At 41.8% G+C, this 22,255-nt stretch overlaps 1 protein-coding gene across 12 annotated transcripts in view; it reads left to right on the forward strand.

Moving 5' to 3' along the window:
* The window catches only part of magi2a (membrane associated guanylate kinase, WW and PDZ domain containing 2a), a 201,103-nt gene that overhangs the window by 41,958 nt on the left and 136,890 nt on the right, over positions 1 to 22,255 (forward strand). For 10 of the 12 annotated variants that reach the window (XM_020616782.1, XM_020616784.1, XM_020616783.1 and 7 more), the window contains exon 2: positions 20,241 to 20,357. In XM_020616782.1, the coding sequence (XP_020472438.1) occupies positions 20,241 to 20,357 (117 nt within the window). Of the gene's footprint in view, positions 1 to 10,195; positions 10,255 to 18,201; positions 18,677 to 20,240; positions 20,358 to 22,255 lie in introns of those variants that run through there. The other 2 variants (XM_020616781.1, XM_020616780.1) reach the window with 2 other exon arrangements.

Genomic DNA, 22,255 nt, shown 5'->3' on the forward strand with positions numbered 1-22,255 from the left:
AGACGGGGCAAAAATGGTTTGCATGGCAGAGTTTCAAGACGAAAACCACTGCTGAGCCAAAAGAACATAAAGGCTCGTCTCAGTTTTGCCAGCAAACATCTTGATGATCCCCAAGACTTTTGGGATAATACTCTGTGGACAGACGAGACAAACGTTGAACTTTTTGGAAGGTGTGTGTCCCATTATGTGTGGCGTATATGTAACACCGCATTTCAGAAAAAGAACATCATACCAACAGTAAAATATGGTGGTGGTTGTGTGATGGTCTGGGGCTGTTTTGCTGCTTCAGGCCCTGGAAGACTTGCTGTGATAAATGGAACCATGAATTCTGCTGTGTACCAAAATATCCTGAAGGAGAATGTCCGGCCATCCGTTTGTGACCTCAAGCTGAAGCGAACTTGGGTTCTGCAGCAGGACAATGATCCAAAGCACACCAAAAAGGGTTCACTTTGACTAGGCCACTCCAAAGTCTTCATTTTGTTTTTCTTCAGCCATTCAGAAGTGGACTTGCTGGTGTGTGATGTGTGTTTAAGGTTGTGAAGGTGCTTTCTGCTTTAAAAATAATTCAGTACTTGTGCAAAGGTGCAGTTTTCATCTACACCTCATCTAGTACCTACATTACTTTTTAACCTTATTAAAAATTAATGGCTATACTCCCATAAGTCAGAATAGGATATTTTTTATTTTGATGATTTTTTTTTTCCCCTGTTAATGATTTGTTGGGGTGAACAGTACATTTTTCATCTTGACAGGAAAGAAGCTTGAATCGGTACAGAAAATTAATACTTTATTAATTCCAAAAGGAAATTACAGTGTTGCAGTGGCGTCTTCACAAAATCACAGGAACAACAAGAAATTATGTATAGAATATTATTATAAGGAATATTACTGTATGTACAAAAAAACTAAATAGATTATAAAGTTAAAAAAAATAAGTTTGAATAGTAAAAGTAATACACACACACTCACTGTTTTCATTCCTTGTGGGGACTTTACATTGACTTACATTCATTTCCTGTAGACTTGCCTGTGTTTTAGCAGTACCATTTGTTTTTTCTACTAACAAGATCTTGATCATCTGAGCTTGACAGTCCCCACAGATGGCAATCTCCAGCTGCAGTCAGTTGCAACAGAAATACTGTACACAAAAATGATGGAGACTTTAAGACACACACATCCTACCTCTCATGCTTACACAGCCCTCTTTTACATGAGCACACACCTGCATGCAAAAATAGCTTTCACCAAAAAATGGAAAGAAGTGGGACATGAAACTGTTTCGCATTTGCTAAGTCAGAGCACGCATCAGAGATGCAGAGTGGTCCATGTCTTAAACAGACGCTCAGCCTCACATAAATGTTTAACCTTGTGTGCTGAAATTTGGTCACTGTAACAGGAAATGATGGTGACAACATTAATCCATTACTGTGTCAAAGAAAGTGGGACTGAGTGTGAAACAGACGCTGGCATTTTAGAGCAAAAAAATAACCTCCTGTGTCCTCTGCTGTGGATTTTATGAGAAGGGGTTACATAAAAATCACGACATCCCTCTAATGACCCGGCATCTGCACCCTGTGTCCTTGAATGTAAAACCCAACAGTGATTCTGATGTGCTGTTTTTTTATCTAGCAGTTGTATATAATGTAGCAGTTTGTGGCATTACAAATCAGGCTGTGATCTTTGAATAGGTAGAAGTTTATTGGTTGTTGAATTTCAGAAACACTGTCTGCTGCTGTTTTATTTATGCCTTGCTGCCTCAGTCACTATAATGCATTTCACCTTATATTTGAGCAGTGCTGGTATGACCAAAGCACTTGTGTACATATGTCTGTGAAGTGGAGTGTATAGGGTTAAACGGGGCTGGGGTTGATCCTGTCTGCCCTGAGCTGGCCTGCTTCTCCCCTCTCCTCGGCCCACTCAAGCTGAAAATAGGACCAGGGCTGCAGGCTCACAGCTCCCTGCTGAAGCACAGCGCTGAATTCTCAACATAACAGCACACTCTACTGATGCACAGTGCCCATGAGTATCAAATGTTTCACAAGTGATGTGAGTGCTGAGAACTACCTGATCAGTTAATAAGGGTGACGTCTCTCGAGGCCAGCTTTTGTTTTTGTACGGCTCCCCCTGGAGCCACATTCAACTTGTCATGTACACAGCAGTACTCCCCTAGATTTGGAAACAGACACTAATGTGTAAAATTCCTGTGGTTCATAATAATAATAATAAAAAAAAGCTGCAAATCTTCATATTGGAGATATTAGAATCTTCACAAATCTGATAAATCAGTTAAAAGATCCAACACTTTTTGACCACTATTGGTGCTATATAGCACATCATTTTGACGAGCAGATCCTTACTACCACAAGCACACAGGCAACATAATACTTACTGACAGTGTAACAAAGAAATATAGCGAGGAAGGAGACGTCTAGCTCATATAAACAATGTAGGTTTCAAAATATTCACAAAACAAGCTTTGTTAATGTTCTGGGATTAAGGAAATGCATTCAACATTTTTATGAGGAACACTCTGCATGTTTAAACGGAATTAATTATTAGTTTATTGCAAATGAATTTTCTGCCAGATGACATAGTTTCAGTAGATGCACTGCCTCAGATGTCTCATTCCAAACAGGTGAGCAGATACATGGCAGTGTGGTAGGTTACAGCTTATTAAAACAGTAGCGTTCAGCATGCAAGGCTCGTCTTATTATGCCATTTTGCAAATAACAGCTTTTGAGCATTTTCACATCAGGAGATGCTTTAGCTCCTACCACGTCTGTACCACGTCACATTGTGTGGCACTGAGGCAACAATATTGTGACAGCTCAGAGCACTGATCCCGGTACAACGGAGGCTCTCTCTCCCTGCTTTGCTTTCTTTTTCTATGGCTTGTCTCTGTCGCACTTGAATGTATGAAAAACCTCCTAATGTGAGTTGAAATGAGAGCATATGTTCTGCCCTATTTATCACCCTCCAATGGAATGTATTTACTCCATTTGTACAGCAGCAGCCAATTAGAGTCAAACTACTTAACACTTTTGCCTTAATTGTTATGTGCTTGACAACATCCCTTCAGGTCTTTCAGCTGATAGTCACCTGCAGATTGGTAATGACTGGATCACTTGCCTCTTTGCCACATTTAAGCACAGCAAGCATGGTTCATAGGGTAAATGGGTAACTCAGTTTGAGGAATATGGTAAGTAAAAAATCATTTGAAATCTTAAAGTTTTTTCGTAGCCATCCTTAGAAAAATAATTTTACAAGCAATAGCCGTAATGATGAAACAATCGTTGATTAACTATTCAAATGTCAAGAACTTGATTAATGAAAACATTCCTGGCAAATGCTTTCGCTTTCGTCCGTCTTGCGCCGGTCCAAGAATTTCACCTCTAGCAGCACAATACGAATGCCCCCGGCCGTCCCTCTTAATTACCTCTGATGACTTGGCGAGTCGTTTATCAACCAGCTATGCTAGCAGTTAACACTTAGGCCATGACTCACCAAGCCGACGGTGGTTTGTCAAGGCTCATCGTCCCGGTGTGTCCCGCTCGCTGTAGCATCCATGAGCCCTGTGTGGTCTCAGTCTCATGTGACAATAATTCTACCATGTTTGCATTGGCAGAAAAAAGCCTTGCATCACAATAAAAATGTCAAACATCCTGGATCCTGCTTTTGCTTTATATTACAATACATCAAATATGTTTGGGATTTGCACTGTTGGAAGGACAAAACAATTGGAAGATGTAACGTTGAGTTCCAGGAACTTGAGTTGCATTTACAATATCATCTATAGAATCATAATGACAAAATTAGTTGCAGCCTTAAATGCATTGTAAGCTTTATTTATGCATATACTTCATCCATATATGATGTCAGGGCTTTGAGTTATTGTAAAGCTCTTACCTTCTCTGTACCTTCCACACATACATATCCATCAATCAATCATGTAATGCAGCTTCTCTCTCTTTGTGTTTCACTTCAGTTCATTTGTTTGCTTTGTTTCAGGGGATTGTGTTGTGCGGTCTGTCTACTCACTTTGTTTTGTTTGTGACAAGTCATATCACCAAGCAACCCTCTTGCCATAGTCATAACTAACACGAGTGATACAAGAACACTAGCATCAATTAGGCAAAACATGATGAGAGCGTGGCAGCACATCAATATTTATTTCATCTGCATATAAATGAGAATGGGTTTTGAGGAGCCATTTGCTGACGAACCTTTCCCTCTCCACAGTTTTCTGCCAACACTTGTTATGAGAGGGAGGGGTGGGGGTTAGGCAGGTGGAGAGCTACAGGAGGAGGAGGAGGAAATAGCAGAGGTATAAGATTCAGAGAAGAAGAAATTTCAAGGATGAAGATTGTTTGTTCTCTAAGAGGCAGCTCAATTTGGTTTCTGGCTTCATTTCATTTGGAACTGAAGCAGCAGTGCCCCATCTGTAAACATTTCTGAAGAAGAGACTAATTCACAGAGGTTACAGGTCGATTCCTGGCCCAGACACTGGAGGGAATACCACAGGTGTTTGACACTGATGCTGATGAACTATGGAGCAAGAAGTCATGTCTGTGGTGGGCTCTGGGCTGCAGACTCATTTGCATGTTAGGCTGCATGTTTTCACTTGGCCCCGGGCGATTGGGGTCGCAGCCAGCAGGGGCATCTCCACAAGAATGCATCAATTTGTCTCCCTGGCTGAGACTGCAGGAGGAGGGAAAATGTTGTTTGTTCAGAAGGAGATGCAGGTAAACAATTGATGGAGCTGTCTGTGGAAGTTTGATTCCTCTGCATCCTGCAGCTACTTGAGCTATGTGAACCAGCAGTCAACAGTGATGGTACATGACAGGTGGAATTTCCATAAGTGGTGCCTAGAAAAGAACAGAAGACACTGAACTTGTACTGCAGAATCATGCAAACATGCTTTTTCTTATTAAACCTGTATAGACCTATAGACTTAGAGTATTGATTATTTTCTTTATCATTAATCTGTTGATTATAAGTTTTCAGTGTGATGTCTTAGGGAAAATGTCCTATTCAATTTTTCAGACACCTTTAAAGGCTCTTCACAAAACCTGAGCATTTATTGCAGCTTATGCCTCCTTTATTGGGATGTGCCTCCTAGCTTGGGAACCACTAGTGTTCAGCATCAAATGAAATTGAGAGCATGGAAAACATCCAGGGCTTAAATCAAAGATGAGCTTTGAAAGCCACCCCGTAGAGGAGTCCTTTCTCCTCTGCTCTTGAAGTCATGAAAGCCTTTATGTCAAGTGCTGTTTGCCCAAAATGCCCTCTCTTGCCAAAACAAATTCTAGCACTTTACGGAGCCTTAGGCACTAAATGGGTGGTATAGATCAGGGTGGAATGGTGGAGAAACAGTGTTTCTCTTTTCAACAGCTGCTCTGCTGTAGCCCTTCAAACTGATGTTAATTTCCCGTGCCAACCCTTCAGTGGAACTGAAATTGGCCTCAAGTTTATGGGATGAAAACTTCTCTTGCATTAAATTACCTACACTTACACACATATTGTGTTCGGTCTTTTGTCATTGCCTCCAGATGAATGCACGGCACTGACCACTGCTGAGATTGTAATTAACCTCTTCTCACACAAAGAAAAATCAATAAGATGCTTTGTGCAGTCATTATTGGGAAAATAAACCACACAGCACTGGCCTGCTTAAATGTTGATTTTCTTTAGGCATTCTTAATCTATTTGAGAGCTTTACAGGTTGTAGTTTGTCCTCAGAATTTAAGTGTCAGCTGATCAAGTGTTTAGTCACTTTTTTTATCACTTGAATTTTTCATGGAACGTTTAACACTTGACAATCTTAATATCTGTACAGCATTTTATACATTTCCATGTATTTTTTTTTTATTTGCACATGGAAAACAGAAACGGCGTGATGGAAGCACCATACTTTTAAAAAAGTAAACAAATATCAGAAGAAAGTGTTGAAGAGAAACACAGCATATCCAGAATCAGAACGTTGCTGCTTCATCTCCAACATCCCTCTCCTCCAATGGAGTGTTCAAAGACTAAAGGGTAGTTTACAAAAATGTCAAATGGCTTTAATGTAAAAAAAAAAAAAAATCAGGTGGGAGGCAGCAATGAAATGTCATGTTTAACTGAGAGCTAAGTTATGGACGGTAGCTTTTTAGCAGCCTTTTACGTGTACCAGCACCACTGCTATGACTCATAGCACACAGCCATGGGCAGCATGGGATAGGATGTTTCTAGGAGTTTGATCTTGGAAAATTTGAGATGGTTTGGCTGGTTGCAGTGTTTTGGCTGAGCTGAGGAGGCTGACTTGGATGAGCCAGTAGTGTTTACTTAAAGGGTTACAAGCAGGCACAAGCTAATAGTATCCACTGTCAAATCTGTCAGTCTGACCAGAGGCAGTAGTCCTAAACGTCAGGAGTGATTTATGGGGTTTCATTTATGCTTACCTGTTTTATTAGATTTTCAGAAAGTGCACTTCGGATTTGACTAATCATTGCAGAGCCTGACTTGTCTGTTTTAGATCTGTAATACTGCTTGATTGACAGAAAATCAGAAAAAACAGAAACCATTTTGTAATGTTTAAAGCAAAAATGTTGAAAATGAAGTGTTTTTTTTATTATTTGCAGGTTTGTTTTAGGGCAGCACACATACAGTAAGTGACCACTGAGTTGATACACCACTGTCCTATTTTCCTAGTGCCAACTCACATTAAAGCTGCATTGACTCTCCAGACTCAGATACCCTATTTACACATCCAGCAGACATGGAGCAATCCAGGCCACTGGACCTTCAGTAAACACCTTCACTGAGCAAAATGCGAACACACAGAAGCATTTTTTTCTCTGGCTGCCTGACAGATGTAAGTCCACTATTCAAGTCCAACTTTAGCTTTGGCCTTACCTCCCCTAACTTCTGTAGGAAATACTGTATGTGGCTCTTTAGCTGCTACATTCTGCACTTTATGTTCAGTAGGTACACATTTGCTGACTTTGTCTGCAAATGATTTTGCATATCAAAGCAGTGTTGATGGGCGTGAACCAAGATGAGATCTTTGTGAACAAGCAGCTCTTTTCACATTACACATGGATATTTAACACACTTTTGTATAAAAAAATTTGATTTTGCAGCTGTTAATATCACTAAATTGTATCAAAGTATGTCCACAACAAGTCCTGAGCCAGGTCAAGACCAAATTTAAACATGGCTTCATTCCAATGCAAGTGTGAAGCAGCTAATTTGGATACATCTTGACCTTTTATTTCAGACTACATCCTAGATACCGGGTGCTTAATAATGCACCGTAGGCATTCAGGCTTTCAAAACCATTTTCCTCCCAAAACTTTCTCTGCACACCAAAAGGACTGCTTGCTGAGTGGTCCCTGTACTGCAGTGGAGAGCTGTAGAGATTCCTGTTGAAATCCTGTTAAGATCTGACCCAACAAGGGCCCCTCTAGGAGTTTGATTACCTCACATGATCTGCATACACTCAGTTTTCTTACAGTGTATTGGTTTATCCATAAAAGGCATTCCCCTGGGGGATGCTAACTCAGAAACAGTAAGTGGTTCACTAAGCCGTGATCTGGAGTCGGGCTGCCAAACGTAATTGGGCAAGAAGGCCTTTGAAGTGTACTGTGATTGGCTGTGTGCGGTGTTGAGTTTGACAGTGCAGGTTGTGACGAGGAGGCAGTAGCTGAAGCAACTGTAGCTCTGTAGGTCACACTGGTCACACTAGGCTGGCTTTCCATAAATCTCAGATGTAAGTCTGTGTGTGTGTGTGTGTGTGTGTTTGAGAATGCACATGATGGATTACTTTCAGCTCCTGTGAATGTGTGTGTATGTTTGGTTGTTTATGTGTATGTGAAATTGGGCAGCCAACACCTGTCTTTCCATCTCTGTACAGCCCTTCTGGAGTTTCCCCTCTTGAAAATGAAATTTTAGGCAAATATTTCATTGGCATTTCCCCTCTGAGCCTCTCATTGTCACAGCTCATTAAAACATACCCAAAGAGGAGTATTCAACAGCTCACTCTGCACACACACCACTTTACTCCAATATCTATTGAAAAGTAACATTTACAGAATATAATCTCACCTCTTTTCGCTTTCAGAAAGCTACACATGCCACCGCCTTATCATTTCCCATAATTCATCTCTGTCTGCACAAGTAAACATAGCAGGGATTATGGGATATGCAAAGCGTGATTCAGTAGCAGCATTTTTAATTTTCTTCCATCAGCTTTTATTACAACCACTGCCAAGCTCAGCAGACCGTCACACTCCTGGGCTCTGATTGGGTTAGTTCAATTAAATATGCCACGGCAAGGTGTAATGAGAACTGTACTGTATCGGTGACAATGCATAGGAGTAAACCCGGTGGCGGCCATTGTGGCTCAGCTATTAGCTAGTGATGCATTAATATCAATAATCTTTCATTTTTCTGTAAAAATGCTTTGACTCTGGCATCACTCAATTCAGCCAGCCACCTCACGTCAATGGTTACGCTCCATAGAGATGGTACAGCACCATAAACAAGGCCATGTTCCATTCATGTAGAGACAGTTGAAGTAAATGGCATTTCATTTCTGGGGATAGTGTGTGTGTGAAAGAGAGATTTGCCCTCCTCTCCCTTCCCCTGAAGGCCTGAACTAATTGTTTTCATATCAAATCACAGCTTTTAAAGAGTGCAGTTTTGAAATAAGAGCCATGATTTCAATTACATAAAATTCATTCACATCAATCATTTTTAGTGCAGCTTGTAATGTTTTGATTTCATCATTCCTGTCAGTTCTGATAACACAGAACTGACCAAGATCCTTCCCAAAAATCTGCCAGAGGGATACTTGCTCAGAAGATCAAGCAGGCTACAAGTTGCACTTTGTTGAGAGCTAAAACCAAACCGAATGGATGCAACATGTTCTCTGTAATCTGTGCTGAATGTTTGCAATGGACAGTTTAGGGAAAAGTTTTACTGTTTGTCTTTGCATTCACTTTCAAATAAGTTTGATTAAAATTTCACTGCTCTTTTTCCCCCTGTTGTGTCGATGTTGCTGCATTTCTAGCTCTTTGCAATTGGCAACTCTTTAGTGACTATAGTCCTTTTATTACTGGCAGAAATCATGATTAAATCTACAGAGTACATCTCAGCCAGCAGCCATCAGGTTTGCCAACTGTTATGACTTGTTCATTTAAAATGTAGTCAGCTGCAACAGATTAACATTGATTTCATTTTTTTTATTTCAAGTTGGCCAAACTGAAAAATGAAACTCTTAATTGGCTGCTGTCGTGTAACACGCTCCCTGCATGTCAGTGTCGGTCATATTTACAATCTGCCAGTGATGGTTTCTCTAAGAAAGAAAGACCAATCTGGTATTTTCATGTTAGTCCATGGCTGTGGACTCCATCTGACTGGTTTAACAAAGCAAACTGGGGAGGACATGAGAAAGAAACCAATGCATCATTTATCTAATGATGGACATCTTTATATTATTATGCACGCTGCAGTTACAAGCCTGTAGTTTATCTTTAAAATAATTGTAATGTAGATCATAATTCCAGTATTGGTCAAAAAGATCAAAATGGACTTCAGGAGGTTCAGTAGGCCAAAGTGGATCACTGGTCCTGCTTTAAAAAAAAAAGCCTATATAACACATTGATCTTTGCTGGTCCCCCCGACACCAACCCCCACCATGCCATCTTTTCTGTTCTACGTTTTTTTTATGTCCCTTCTTTCCCCTCTTGTCTGTTCAGCACTAATCTCCTATTAGGCCTCCATTAGTTCAGCACAGAGCCCCAAATATCCAGTCACAGTAATTGATGCTCAGCGTTTTACAGCTGAAGGAGTTTCAAAATCTTCTTTGTCTGCCTGGTGTTTTCACCCAAATATATAAAACGGGAACATGTGAAATCAATTTGCCTCACTGGGTTTCTTAGCTCTGTCATTACTGTGATAGAAATATTAGTGTTGTCATGGCAACCACATTGTTAAGTGCTGACTTTGTTGTGGCCTTTCTATCACTCTGTCTGCTGCATATGCCTGAAAGCCTCAGTCTCTGAGGAGGAATGGATTTCTTTGTGTCTCCAAACTGTGAAACCGTCGCAGTGTTGTGGGCAAATGAAATGTTTTTGAGGCAACACTGACAGGAGCTGGCAGGAGATGGATCTTTGTCATGTCAGGCAAGGAGGGTTTTCCTCCTGACTGAACTACTAGCACCGTGACTTTAGCGTATTCGGTCTGGATGCACTACTCTACCAGTCGACCAAGGTAAGGCAATTTCACACTCTCCTGGACTTTGAAGCTGTTGTTTGGGAGCAGATTTGATGTGCCCACCTTGTTTGCAGTGGAAGAGCACACCCATGGTGATCCCAATCCCCTGTTTGAAACAGTTTAATTCTTTTTGATTTTTTTATTCATGTTCAGCCCCTCAGTGACCCCTTCTCTAGTTTACCACCCTCTGCTCCCATTCTTAGTGCCCAGTCACACCAGGAATGTATTTGTGGGTCCTCATGAATTAGCTGGTGCTCGAAGCTCTGTGACATTATGACAATTTGTGGGTGGTTTGATGTGAATAGCTCTGTTTGTGGCAAAATGTATAAAAAGAAGAAAGTTCTATTGTCATTGCTTCTCATTTAGCAGAGCAGAGGTATATCAAACTAAATGTTGCCACATAGCTACAGTAATATCTTAGCTTCATGTGAGGGATGAAGTTGTTTTGTGGACCAGTTGAATTATGGTGCAGTACAGCTAATAAGCTATGATAACTTACTCTGTTTTGACCCTTAACGAATGGCTACGTTCAGGAAGTTAACTGTTGAATAATAGGGCAAATTCATGTATCAGAGTTCAGCAGAAGCTGGTGTGAAAGATTTGCATGGGCATTAATTGACAGTGAATTTTTGCTGCTGTAACAATGACTGTGACAGGATCTTGAATCTCCTACCGTGTTTTGTGTTGAGTTTATTTTTATTTATTATTTTACCAGGATGACCCACTGCGATCAGTCTCTTTTAAAGAAAGACCTGGCCCAGAAATCAACCATATGCATTCACAACAAATAAACATGATAAACAAAAATCCTTTCCCAAGATAAAACACAGTGGCCTCTCAAGACAAACCGCTTTGTGCCTCCTTCACCACATTCTTTATGATTCTTCAGTAGATATAATGTGTTTAATTTTAGATCTTTATGCACGTCATTCTATGTCCAAGGTGCGTAGTAGCTAACTGCTGGCAATACAAATGAATAAATAAACAACCCCTTTCTAGGAGAAAGGTAAGAAGGGAGAGAAAGGGAGGTGGGAAGAGAAACTGTCTGAAAGTGGAGAATGTGAGTGTGTGGAGGAAAAATGAATCGAGAGAAAATAATAGAGTGCCGAAAGGAAGGAGGGAGACAACGCAAGATGTGTGAATGTCATTTCACAGCCATGTTCATGCAGTGACTGGTTTTGAAGTTTAATTCTATTTGATGCATTACCAGCTGGGTACATGGCAGAAGTTGGGCAGGTGGCTTCATGCAGCTCTAAATGGTAACAAGCAGATCCAGGAATAGAGACTGTTAGTTAGTGGTGGAAGAAACGCAGAGAATTCAGGCTTCCATGGCAAAATGAAAGCTACTAAACACTTAAAATCATAATTTTATAGCTAAACAGGTATAATTTGCCCAATAGATGTTTCCATCTTCCTTTTCTGGCTTGGATCCTGGCTTTCATCAGACTAAATAAGTCCAAACCAGTACCACTGCCTCGCCTCCCTGGCTGCTCACTTGCCAACAACTTTGGGGTGTTGAACAGTGTAGGAGAAACCTGTAGATTTAGCAGAATCTTTCATCACTAGTCCTATGTACATATCTGGACAAAAATTATTTCTAGATCAGATTCCCTTGAAGCTGAGTCAGTGTTGTAGTCGAGTCACTAAACCTCAAGTCTCGAGTCTGAGTCAAGTCTGAGTCGAGTCTGAGCTATGTTCAAGTTGAGTCCAAGTCAAGTCCCCGCTACCTGAGTCAGTCATCAGTGTCTAGATTAAACACAGCTCTCACTGTTTTATATTTTTAACTTTCTAACAGTGTACTGTGTCACCATATTGCTCAGCAATTAGATACATAAAAATCGTTTATAGAAAGGCAAAGTGTAGCCTTCCATGGTAGTGTCCCTGATACAGCATGGTGCAGGTGAACAGGTTTTAATGGCAATATGTCATGTCAAATTATTACCTTTTATAATTAGGTGCTTCAGCAGGGATTTTAAAGATCCCCCTAACCAATTTACAAAGGGGGAATAAATGTGCAAAGGGTAGGTCAAAGAGATTGCTACTATGATATAAAGTGGAACCTAAAGGAAGCAGTTTTCGAAGCTTGCAGCAATTACATAAGGATACTCTACACAACGTGCAGTAGGGACATTGGGGAGGTTGGAATGGGCAGAGGGCTGCCTTAATGGGGCAAGTCACCAAAAGTTAGGAAGAGGAAAGAGCAGAAGCAGCTAGATGAGTGAAGAGAGTCTCTCAGCCAAAGCACGGTCAGTGGGCGATAAACTGTAACAAATCAGGTGGAGTGAAGTGTGGGGGAATGGAAGCAGGCTGGAGTCATGTTACATGCAATGTTTCATTCGGTTCTTTGTTCCCAAAAGCTTACCCCCATGTGCACTTTATGTTTAAGCATGCCTTTTCTAGGTGTAAAACAACCCGGAGACATAACCAAGTGCTGAAGTACATAACGGCAGCAAATAGATTCTATGTGAAACTGCCAGTCAAGCCAGTGAGGGCAGTCAGCTTCAGCTCTCTGCTTGTGCACGAGGAGACTTTTAAGCTCAAACTAGTTTGTTAGCATGATAGGTGATTTTCGTCAGTTCCGTCACAGGTCAAGACCGAGTTTAGCACTGCTTATCCAGCTTCTGTCAGAATTCTCACCCAACTCTTTGCGTGTATCACGGCACATATTGAATATATTCATGAGTATATTACTGTGTGGATTGAAGTTTCTTTCTCCTTCACCCTTGAGCACAGACTCTCCTTTTATTTACTGCAATTTGTATGCTTTCCTATAGACCAGTGAAGGTACGATCACCCGAGATAGCTTTGACGATCTGCAGACCATGCCCTCAGACACACTATAAATGAATGTAAATTCAACATTTCTTCATTATGTAGGGACCAATAATTGCAATGATCTTTACTTTTTAATGATTTTAAGGAGGTAAATATAATGGCAGTAAGTGATGTGTGCTGTTTTGAGTATTTGGTAAGAAGTGAAAACTATACCATATTTTTAAGGAAAGAAATCCATCCGATTCTTGAAATAATGAGCAGTGGTGACACTGTGACTGTGCCCATGCACACCTGTATTAAAATGTGATCTGCCTCTGAATGTCTCACCAGAGTAAAGACTAACACTTAAGTGCCAGGTATAATCACACACATAATACATCAGCATTGTCTTTCCGACTCCTGCCGTGGGCATTCACTCATTAATGCTTGCAGTGGTTCAGTTCCAGTTCTGTGCTTGCATGCAAATCACAGTTGGTGCTCGCCCAATAGTGTACATGCATGCAAATTAGTGTGCTCAGTGGAGGTAGAACACCTTGTGTAATCACATCCTTTTATGCAAAGTCAGGTTTAAATGAAGTTCACCCAATTTTTTGATTTGTCATTACTTCAGTAAGTTCACCCAAATTTTTTGATTTGTCATTACTTCAGTAAAACACAAGACACAGATGTGAGGACATGCAGAAATCTACATTAAGCTTAATGGCATGCAGAAGTCCTATTTACCCGCATACTGCATTCACCTGTGGAGTACTTACAGGAATTAGAACAAAAAAATTGATCAGTTCAAGGTGTAGACATGATGCAGAAACAAGATTCCATGTCAATAGCAGGGCAATTTGCAAAAAGCCTGATTAGATTAATCCCTATCCAAAGAGCAAACCTGGATGCCGATCACATTTTGATGGGTATAATTGGAACCATATGTGGTTAAATATGAGGCAGATTCAGTGATATCAGGGACCAGTCCGCTCTCATATGTCTCATCAATCCATTGGAAGGCATGGTGGCACGTGAAAGACATTTTCCATTTCCTGCTCCAGCAGCACTATAAATGTCCCATTCCCAGGGTAAAATGGACTGGATCTCCCCCACCACGAGACAGATGCTGCATATCAAAAACACACACACACATATGCTCACAGGCAAGCAGGCAGCTGGTGGGCTGAGTGAATTTCCATGGCAATGGGTGAGCTGGGGATGGTCAGCAGTAAGCAACAGAAGGATGGTGCATAATCACCTGTGGGACTTGGAGAACTGGAGACAGTGTGCGGGGGTGTATTTCAGGCTGCTGTCCTGTAATTTCAGCAAATTAAAGGAAAATAATGTACATGTTTTTTGTGTGTGAGCATTTCACAGAGATGGTATAACTAGACACTGTGGTCCAAGGATTTTGCAGGTGTATGCATTTGCTTTCAACTCTGATGACTGGGGTTTGATTTGATGGTACCAAGCTTCATGACACGTTTTTTGATCTGGCACCACTATCAGCAGCTGGACAGCTCTATGATCAGGCAAAGCCATGGCTAAGGTTTAGTGCTAGAATTACTGTTAAGGCAGGGGAATAATCAAAGTCATGTTTGAAATAAGTCAGTGTTGACTGTTGGTTGGAAACCGGAATCAAACAGTGGTCTGCTCTGTTTTGATCCCTCCCTGTGTGGACTCTTTGTGGCTCCATCATACTGTCACACATGTCTGGCTTTGCTCCTAGCAGCATAATTCACACAGCCGCTAGAGGGCTTTCTTACTTGAGTGTAAACAGATGTCATTTTTGAGGATTTGCTGAAACCACTGAAGCTGTCATTTCTGTGGGGTGGACAGTCTCCTCTTCAGCTGTGACTAAAGTCTTCCACTTACCTTCAAATACCAAATGTTTAGCTCATTTACTAAAAATCTCATGTTGTCTACATCACAGATAACCATCTTGCAAGCTTTATAGCAAATGTAAAGTACAGTATATATAATTTCTATTTTACATAGCTGAAACAGTGGCGTTGTCTCTTAAATTATTAAACTAAATTATAAGCCCCATTTGAGTTACCTCAACACAACTGTTAGCTTACATTTTTATGAAAAGCGCTGGAAAAGACGAGTGTCAGTAGTGTACACGATGTTGTCACATAAAGTAAAGTGGGGCATGGGAGCAAGGAGTTGGCCCAAAAATGTTACTGTAGGGCCATCAGTTGGTGTTTCTGGATTCCAGCACTTTGACCACAGTGCTGGCATTGTACTAGTTCACTGAAGACCGTGTGTGTTTGGTGAAACTGGCAAGGTTGTAAGCTCATCCTGATCCTATAATTAGTCCGATTAACTAAATAGCTGTTTGCTGGCTCTTTACGCACTCTCTACGCACACACACACACACACACACATACACACATAGAGTTTGATATGTGACTGCCGTCAGGTGCCCTCAGAGCAAAGCCTCTGATCGTGGAGCTCCGAGCTGTCTGCACCTCCTACATGCTGGAATTTTCTTGATAGTGTGGAAAGTTCTCAGGCAACAGCAGGAGACTTTAGTCTTGGTTGTCACAGAGCTGCTGTAGCTTTAGTTTAATCCTCAGTGTGTATTTTATATTGTTCCAATCTTGTTTTGAGTCCAGTTGCCCCATTTTGCAACAGAACTTACTTTACTGTAGTTATTTTATTTCTTTTTTTATTCAGGTTCTGATTCAGAGCTTGTCTGTTGTTAACAGTGATGAGTTAGCAGTTAGTCTATTAGTTTTTAGTTCTGATTTGATGGTGTAAATCCTTTGTTTGTATAAATGTATATTTGTTAAATAGTAATGTTAATTGAACTGTCCTTATTTTTCTGCAGATTAAAAATAATACCCCAGAAATTGTATTGGCCTGGTAGAAGTGAGTGTAGTATCTATGACCTTCTTTGTAGTGGCCCCACAAATCAGATGTTTTACCATCATTTTGAGTCTCTTCAGTGGAAGCTTGAGTGGGTGTTGCTTCATGTACGTCATGATTTATCTACTAAATCACATTCTACTTTTATTGATAGGCCAGCTTTTCCACCTCAACCAAACCGCTTCACCTGAGTTCAGGTTGCAGTGGCAATCAGGGCTCCTCTATGAGCTCCACTGCTTTGTGCCTGGGCATGAGGCAGTTATCTGTTCTAGCACCCCTATTCTCTGGAGGAACCAGCTGTGTTCTCTCTCTTTGTTTTTTGACTCTCCACAGGTTGCTCTTTCTCCCCTGTTCCCAGGAGATTTGCATGACACCTGCTGAGCCTAAATGGTGGATTCTATTCTTTTGCACAGCAACAACAATTTCCATTCATCCATCTGTTTAGGAAGCTGTTATCAAGCCTGCGTGTGGCTGTAAACACACTAGAACTGCTTTACTAAACAAGGATATCGTTGCACCTCATATCATACTAACATTTCCTTTTTTATGTCCTGTATTAACAGGTATTGTTTCAGGGCTCAGAGCAGAATGAACCTTCCATATCTTTTGGAATGTTCAACTGATTGGCTCATGCAGTGGATGTTCCTGAGATGTTGTCAGTCCATAGTGCAACCCTCTCCCCTTTTCCTTTCATGCTCCTGCTGTCATCCACCTTTCCCCATTGGCAGCATCACATATCAGTTGTGTTATGATAGCAGTGCTGTCAGAGGAGGAAGGACTGATGAAATAAAACAGGAGAGAGCATCACTTCTTTGTAAATAACCTCTTTCAGCCTCATACACCTTACTGACTCTAGCTGTTGTTGGACTCTCTTGCACTGTTGCATGTGCCACGCACACAGAGACTCTATTTTTAGATGCATGGCGAAATATTGGAGCATACTGAGGACAGGTGCAGTCACCAGTGCCTGTTCTAACCACAGCTTATTCAGGCTTATTACTCCAGCTCAGCTCCTCTGATGAAAAAATCTGTGTAGATCTTATGTTCGCAGTCAGTGTAGCAGGAGAGCCTTGTGGCTTTTATGGATAAAACCTGCATGAAATGGGGTGCGTTTTATCTTTATCACAATGTTATTGCAATAAAAGTTTTACCTCCTTTTGTTACACATTTTGCCCATTACTGTAATAAAAATAAACTCATGCACTAGGGATGTGGACAGGTAGGAGGTCTTATGTTTCTTACAGAGGAAAAAAAAATGGGACTCACTGGTTTGAATAATTTATCAGGCAAAATATTTGCTTGTTCCAGTTTTGCCAGATGTTCCTGCTTTCATTGTAAACTGAATATTCTTGAGTTACGGATTTTTGGTCACAAAAAATAAGGAAACCGATGACAGCAAAGAGTCCTATAGATAATACAAGATAAAAAAAATCTTTGAAAAACATTAAATCTCATAAAAGCCCTTACATGTTGGCCAGTATAAACCATGCACATAGGTGTGTTAGGTACATGGTCATGTGGCCATAGGCCAATCACAGGGGTCAAACTGATAGAGGAGCACCAGGTGTGTCTAATAATTGGCACAGGTGACACCACATCTGATTAAGGTGTAAGTAAAAGCACACCCAGGGTAGAGTAATAGCTGTACCCAGCAAGCACTCGGCAATCGAAGCAATCCACAAAACACCACGTGCCTCCCCAATCACAGTCGGATTATTTATAGGACTCTTTGTTGTGTGCTTTTAACACACTCTGATGAAGGCTTCATGCTGAAACTCGCTAGTCTTTTTATTCAAGTTTGCTCAAAACACTGTAAATGTTGCTGGACTTTTTGCTTTCCACTTATTAAATATTTACCAAAGCAAAAATGTCTTATTTATACGTCAGATGTCTGCGTGCTCTTATTTTGTTTTTATTGCTCTGAAGGCTGAAATAGCAGCCATAAAATCTGACATTGTTGAGTTCCATTTAAATTTAGCAGCCATTAAAGTCAAGCTGTGTTTGTGGGCTTTTAAATGTGTATACAAGCACATAAATATGGAATATATATGTGCTATTAGTAAAGGAGAGGAGAGGGAGATAAATGGCAAGTTTGCATGACCAGAATTTAAATAAGAGTCCACTGATGTTGGTTTAACACTGAGTAAACAAACAACAACCTAATCAACCTAATTGACTGACAAATAATGCTTCGTTTCAGCATGTGTGGTTGATGGCAGATGAGGGACAGCGCCAGGCCATGTGTGCTAAAAGCTGAGGGGGCGTGTAATGCAGCAGGGGATGACTTTTGGTCTGAATAGGCATGTGAAACAGATGTAGTGTCCTGTGCTGCAAATAGGGGGCATTGTAGGACCTGAGAATCTGGAGGGATCCAAGAGGAAAAGGGATCTCAGTGTGATAAGTCCCCACCGCCACAGCCGCGCTCCAGTGGTCGCTCTCTCTCCCTCACAGCAGCACAGGCACTCTCCACTCCCCACTGTTTACTGCTCTCTCACACATGCTCTCTTTGCCTCGCTGTTTCTCAGCCACTCGCTCTGCTGCGCTCTCCTGTTTCATCCCTCCACCTCGGAGTACAGACAGAGGTGATCTGGCTCCCGGTTTGGCTGGCAGTGGCTAGATTGGGGCAAACAGAGACAGAGTTGGAAGCCTGAGGGACAGTACAGGACCGGGAGATTCAAGTGGGAAAGATCTGGCACAACATTTCCATCAGCGGAGATTATTTGCATCACAAAACCTGTGGAAAGAGGACTCTGACACTTTACCGGCTACACAACCGCTGTCCGCGCAAGAGGTGCCATTTAATGTGTCAAAGTGTGTGTGTGTGTGTGTGTGTGTGTGTGTGTGTGTGATTCTGAGTCTGCTCACCTTTTCAGTATGCAGATTCATTGGCTTGGCTTCTTTTCTCATGCAAATGTGAATTGGCTGCTCCACGTCTCTGACAGAAACACAGATGGAGCAGGTCTCAGTAATTCAAGGTTTGCATGGTTATAATACAGTGCTCCATGAATTTGTTCAGCTCTGATGGCTTAGTGCATGTTTGTGTGTGTGTAAATGTTACGAGAACACAGACTTAAAGAACCAGAATGTGCTAAATAATAGATCTCCCCAATATGACAGAAAACTTCCGAAGTAGGCTACCCTTGGATTAACGTGCCACTCATCATATTTCACACAATTTCATCCACCTTTTTCACTGAACGCTCTCAGTCAGTTGCATGTGTATTATTGTTTAGATGCGTCTGTCAGTATGTGGATGTTGTTGACATATACATTCTCAAACATATCATACTTGGATGTCATTGCCTCAGGATCTCAGAGGGAAGAAGGAGGGCGGGAGCTAAATGCTATGTGGCACCGGGCCAAGTTGCTGCTTTAAAGAGGTTGTTGAAGGTTAGATGAATGTCTTTTCAGCCTGTGTACCCACTCCGTCTGTCTCTCAGCTTCTTTACTTCTCAGCAGAAGAGTAACAAGAATGACAAGTGTGTTGGTTAAAGCAGCACCATGAGGAATCCCCTAAATAGCGTCAGTTGAGGAGCCCCTCTTCCTCTCATCCATCCTGTTCTGCCTCCATTTGAAATGTGATTATATGAGTGGGTCGGAGTAGATAGATGGAGTATTTGCTGGGGGGGGTTGATGCTTCTTTTAGCTTGCTCTCCCCCTTTCTACACCCCGATGGGATTTGTCCTTGCCTTCCATCTTTTTATCCCCTCCCTCCATTTCTCTGTCTCCTTCCATCACTTTTATTTTATCTTGTGTCCTGCTGAGCCAGTGAGATTTACTGGTATAAAGTGGAAGTCCATTCACACAACTGGGGGACTGCTGGAGAGGAAATATGGGGATGGGGGAGAGAAATGGTGAAGGAGAGAAAAATGGAAGTTAAAACAGCCCCCTGGGGGTGGAGATTCGCTGGTGATTTATGTGTAGACATTTCTCCACAGTGTCTGGTCACTGCTCCAATTAACACCTGCACCAATCTGTAGCTGCACTTGAATCTGAGAGAGTGCAGAGTGCATTGGTTAGTGCTGGACGTGCGTGTTTGTAGGGATATAGCAAATTCACATTGTTTGCAGTGGTTTTCATAGATTTCTGGGTCATTTGTCGCTGCAGTGTTTGGTGCTTCCTCTGCATGCACGTTTGGAAACTGCCCAGAAAGCAGCGTGAGGCCAGCACTTTTTTTTTCCCTGGATAGTTCACAAACATTCCACTTCCCCCATTTCTGATCAAGGCCTGGTTCTTTCTTCTTAAACCTTTATTTCTGCAGGAACAAAAATGTATAGACCCCAGCCACCTATGTCAGGGTGATTGACTTAATGGAAGAGCTCTGATTGCCATTATTGCCCCTTATGTTTCTCCAGGGGGCGTGATAGACAAGGACCTGCGCCACTACCTCAACCTGCGCTTCCAGAAAGGCTCGGTGGACCACGAGCTGCAGCACATCATCCGGGACAACCTCTACCTCCGCACAGTCCCCTGTGAGTTACCTTATACTGATCCTCCTCCCTTTACACTCGAGTTACTTCCCTCACCTCCTTGGGTATTTCTTTCTTGTCAAGGCTGGATTATCAATCCAGCAAAGGGGGCAGCTGCAAAGGAGCCACAAACCTCCAGGGCCTCCAAAGCTCCAGGTTCCCTGTGTGTCAGTTTGCTTGTGGTAATATGATGAACTGCATAATTGTTTGCAATTATTAAGTCAGTCCCATGTTGCTGTGGGATTTCTAATAGACAATCTAAAAAAAATAATGGTCAAAATCTTCACAGCAGAGGCTGGGATACATTGACTTTTAGTACCTAGTGTGGGTCAAGAAAACACTGGAGGCTACATTTCACATAGTCCAATTAAATACACCATCCCCACCTCTTAAGCTCCCACTTCTTTAAAACCCCAGACCTCCAGCTTGTAATGCAGGTTCTTTTACCGCAGTTGACAAATCAAACCAGTCACTCACTTGTTGGTCCAGTACAATCTCCTGCTCCTAGATAAACAGTTTGAACATCTAGATTTGTGTGGCAACTGCACAAACTCAATTTGCTGTTGACTGTTTCATACAATCAAAAGCTCCAGACCAGGCCACCTTGAGTTGGGGTTGTTTTGTCAACTGTGCCACATAAAAAAAAAAAAAATCTAATTCTACAAAGTCAGAGCAAACCTGAGACCAGGTGGTGTTCTAGCAGAGGAGGACTGGTTCATTCTGGAGCTCCAGGAACAGTAATGAGCTGCTAAGCTGCTATGTATAGTCTGCTGTGTGCACTGACAAGTACTTTAGGGTAGCAGGGACATACAGAAGCAGAGATAGTGAGAGGAACTGGTTGTCAGTAGACCAGTGTGTGATTAGATACTTGCTTTCAATGTTGCCATATCCTGTTGGCTTCGCTCCCAAATGTTCTAGTTGATTAGCTGCTGGTGTGTTGGACTTGGGCTTGTCTGGAAGTTTGACTCTGTAAAATCAAGTTCTGACTACACCTCTGCCTCTAATTAGTTGTATTAACTGCTTAACAAGAGCACAGCGCTGAGCAGCTAAGTGCTCTGTGGACAATCAAAGATCAGATTTGAAGGTGTTGGTGTTTTCAGTTCAGTACAGCATTTCAAACTTAATGCTTATCTGGGGCTCCTGTGCCGCTTATACTGTATGTGTGGATGTGTGCATGTGCACCTTATCGGGCTTGTTAAGCCAACAGTGCTTATACAGGCTTAGACCTGCTGATGTTTAATCCACATCCTTCTGATTCATATTCCACTTGTTTGCGGAATATATGCTCATTGCCATCAGTCACTCGGTTGTGATATTAAAGGATGTCTGTTTGCGTGTGTGTGTACAAGCTCTTATCTGTGTATAGTGTGTGTGTTAGCCTAGCTGTGCCATTAGGCCCAGCTGTCTGGTGGCTAACTCTCCACTGAATCCTTAATGGAGGTGCATTCTTCAAGGCCAGGAGCAGGCGGATCTCACTGGAGCCACTTTTCCATCTCCCTCTCTGAACACAGCACAACAGCAGAAACAAAGAAAGCTATTTGTTTGCAACAGAAGCATAATTTTCTCTGATAACCACTCACAGAGCCACCACCGGAGAGGCACTGGAGATAGAGAAAGAGGTGAACAGTAAAGAGCGAAAACAAATAGAGGGAGAGAGAGACACAACAAGGAAAGGGCGGAAATGAGGGGAAGGCTTGATGATGGGACAGACTATGATAACCACGCGAGCAAATGGACTGCAGATAAACTGTTGCAGAGAAAGGAAGGTAAGGGGAGGTTAACTGGTGTATTAATGAAGCTTTAACAATGGGCCTCAGTGCTGCTGAAAGGAAGAGGCTTCCCCCTAATTTCCACTGGATCTGGCTGCATTGCGTTCTGTCGCTCTGTGCTGCTTCATCCCG

The sequence above is a fragment of the Monopterus albus genome, unplaced genomic scaffold (assembly GCF_001952655.1).
Source record: "Monopterus albus unplaced genomic scaffold, M_albus_1.0 scaffold178.1, whole genome shotgun sequence".
Taxonomy (NCBI): Eukaryota; Metazoa; Chordata; class Actinopteri; order Synbranchiformes; family Synbranchidae; genus Monopterus; species Monopterus albus.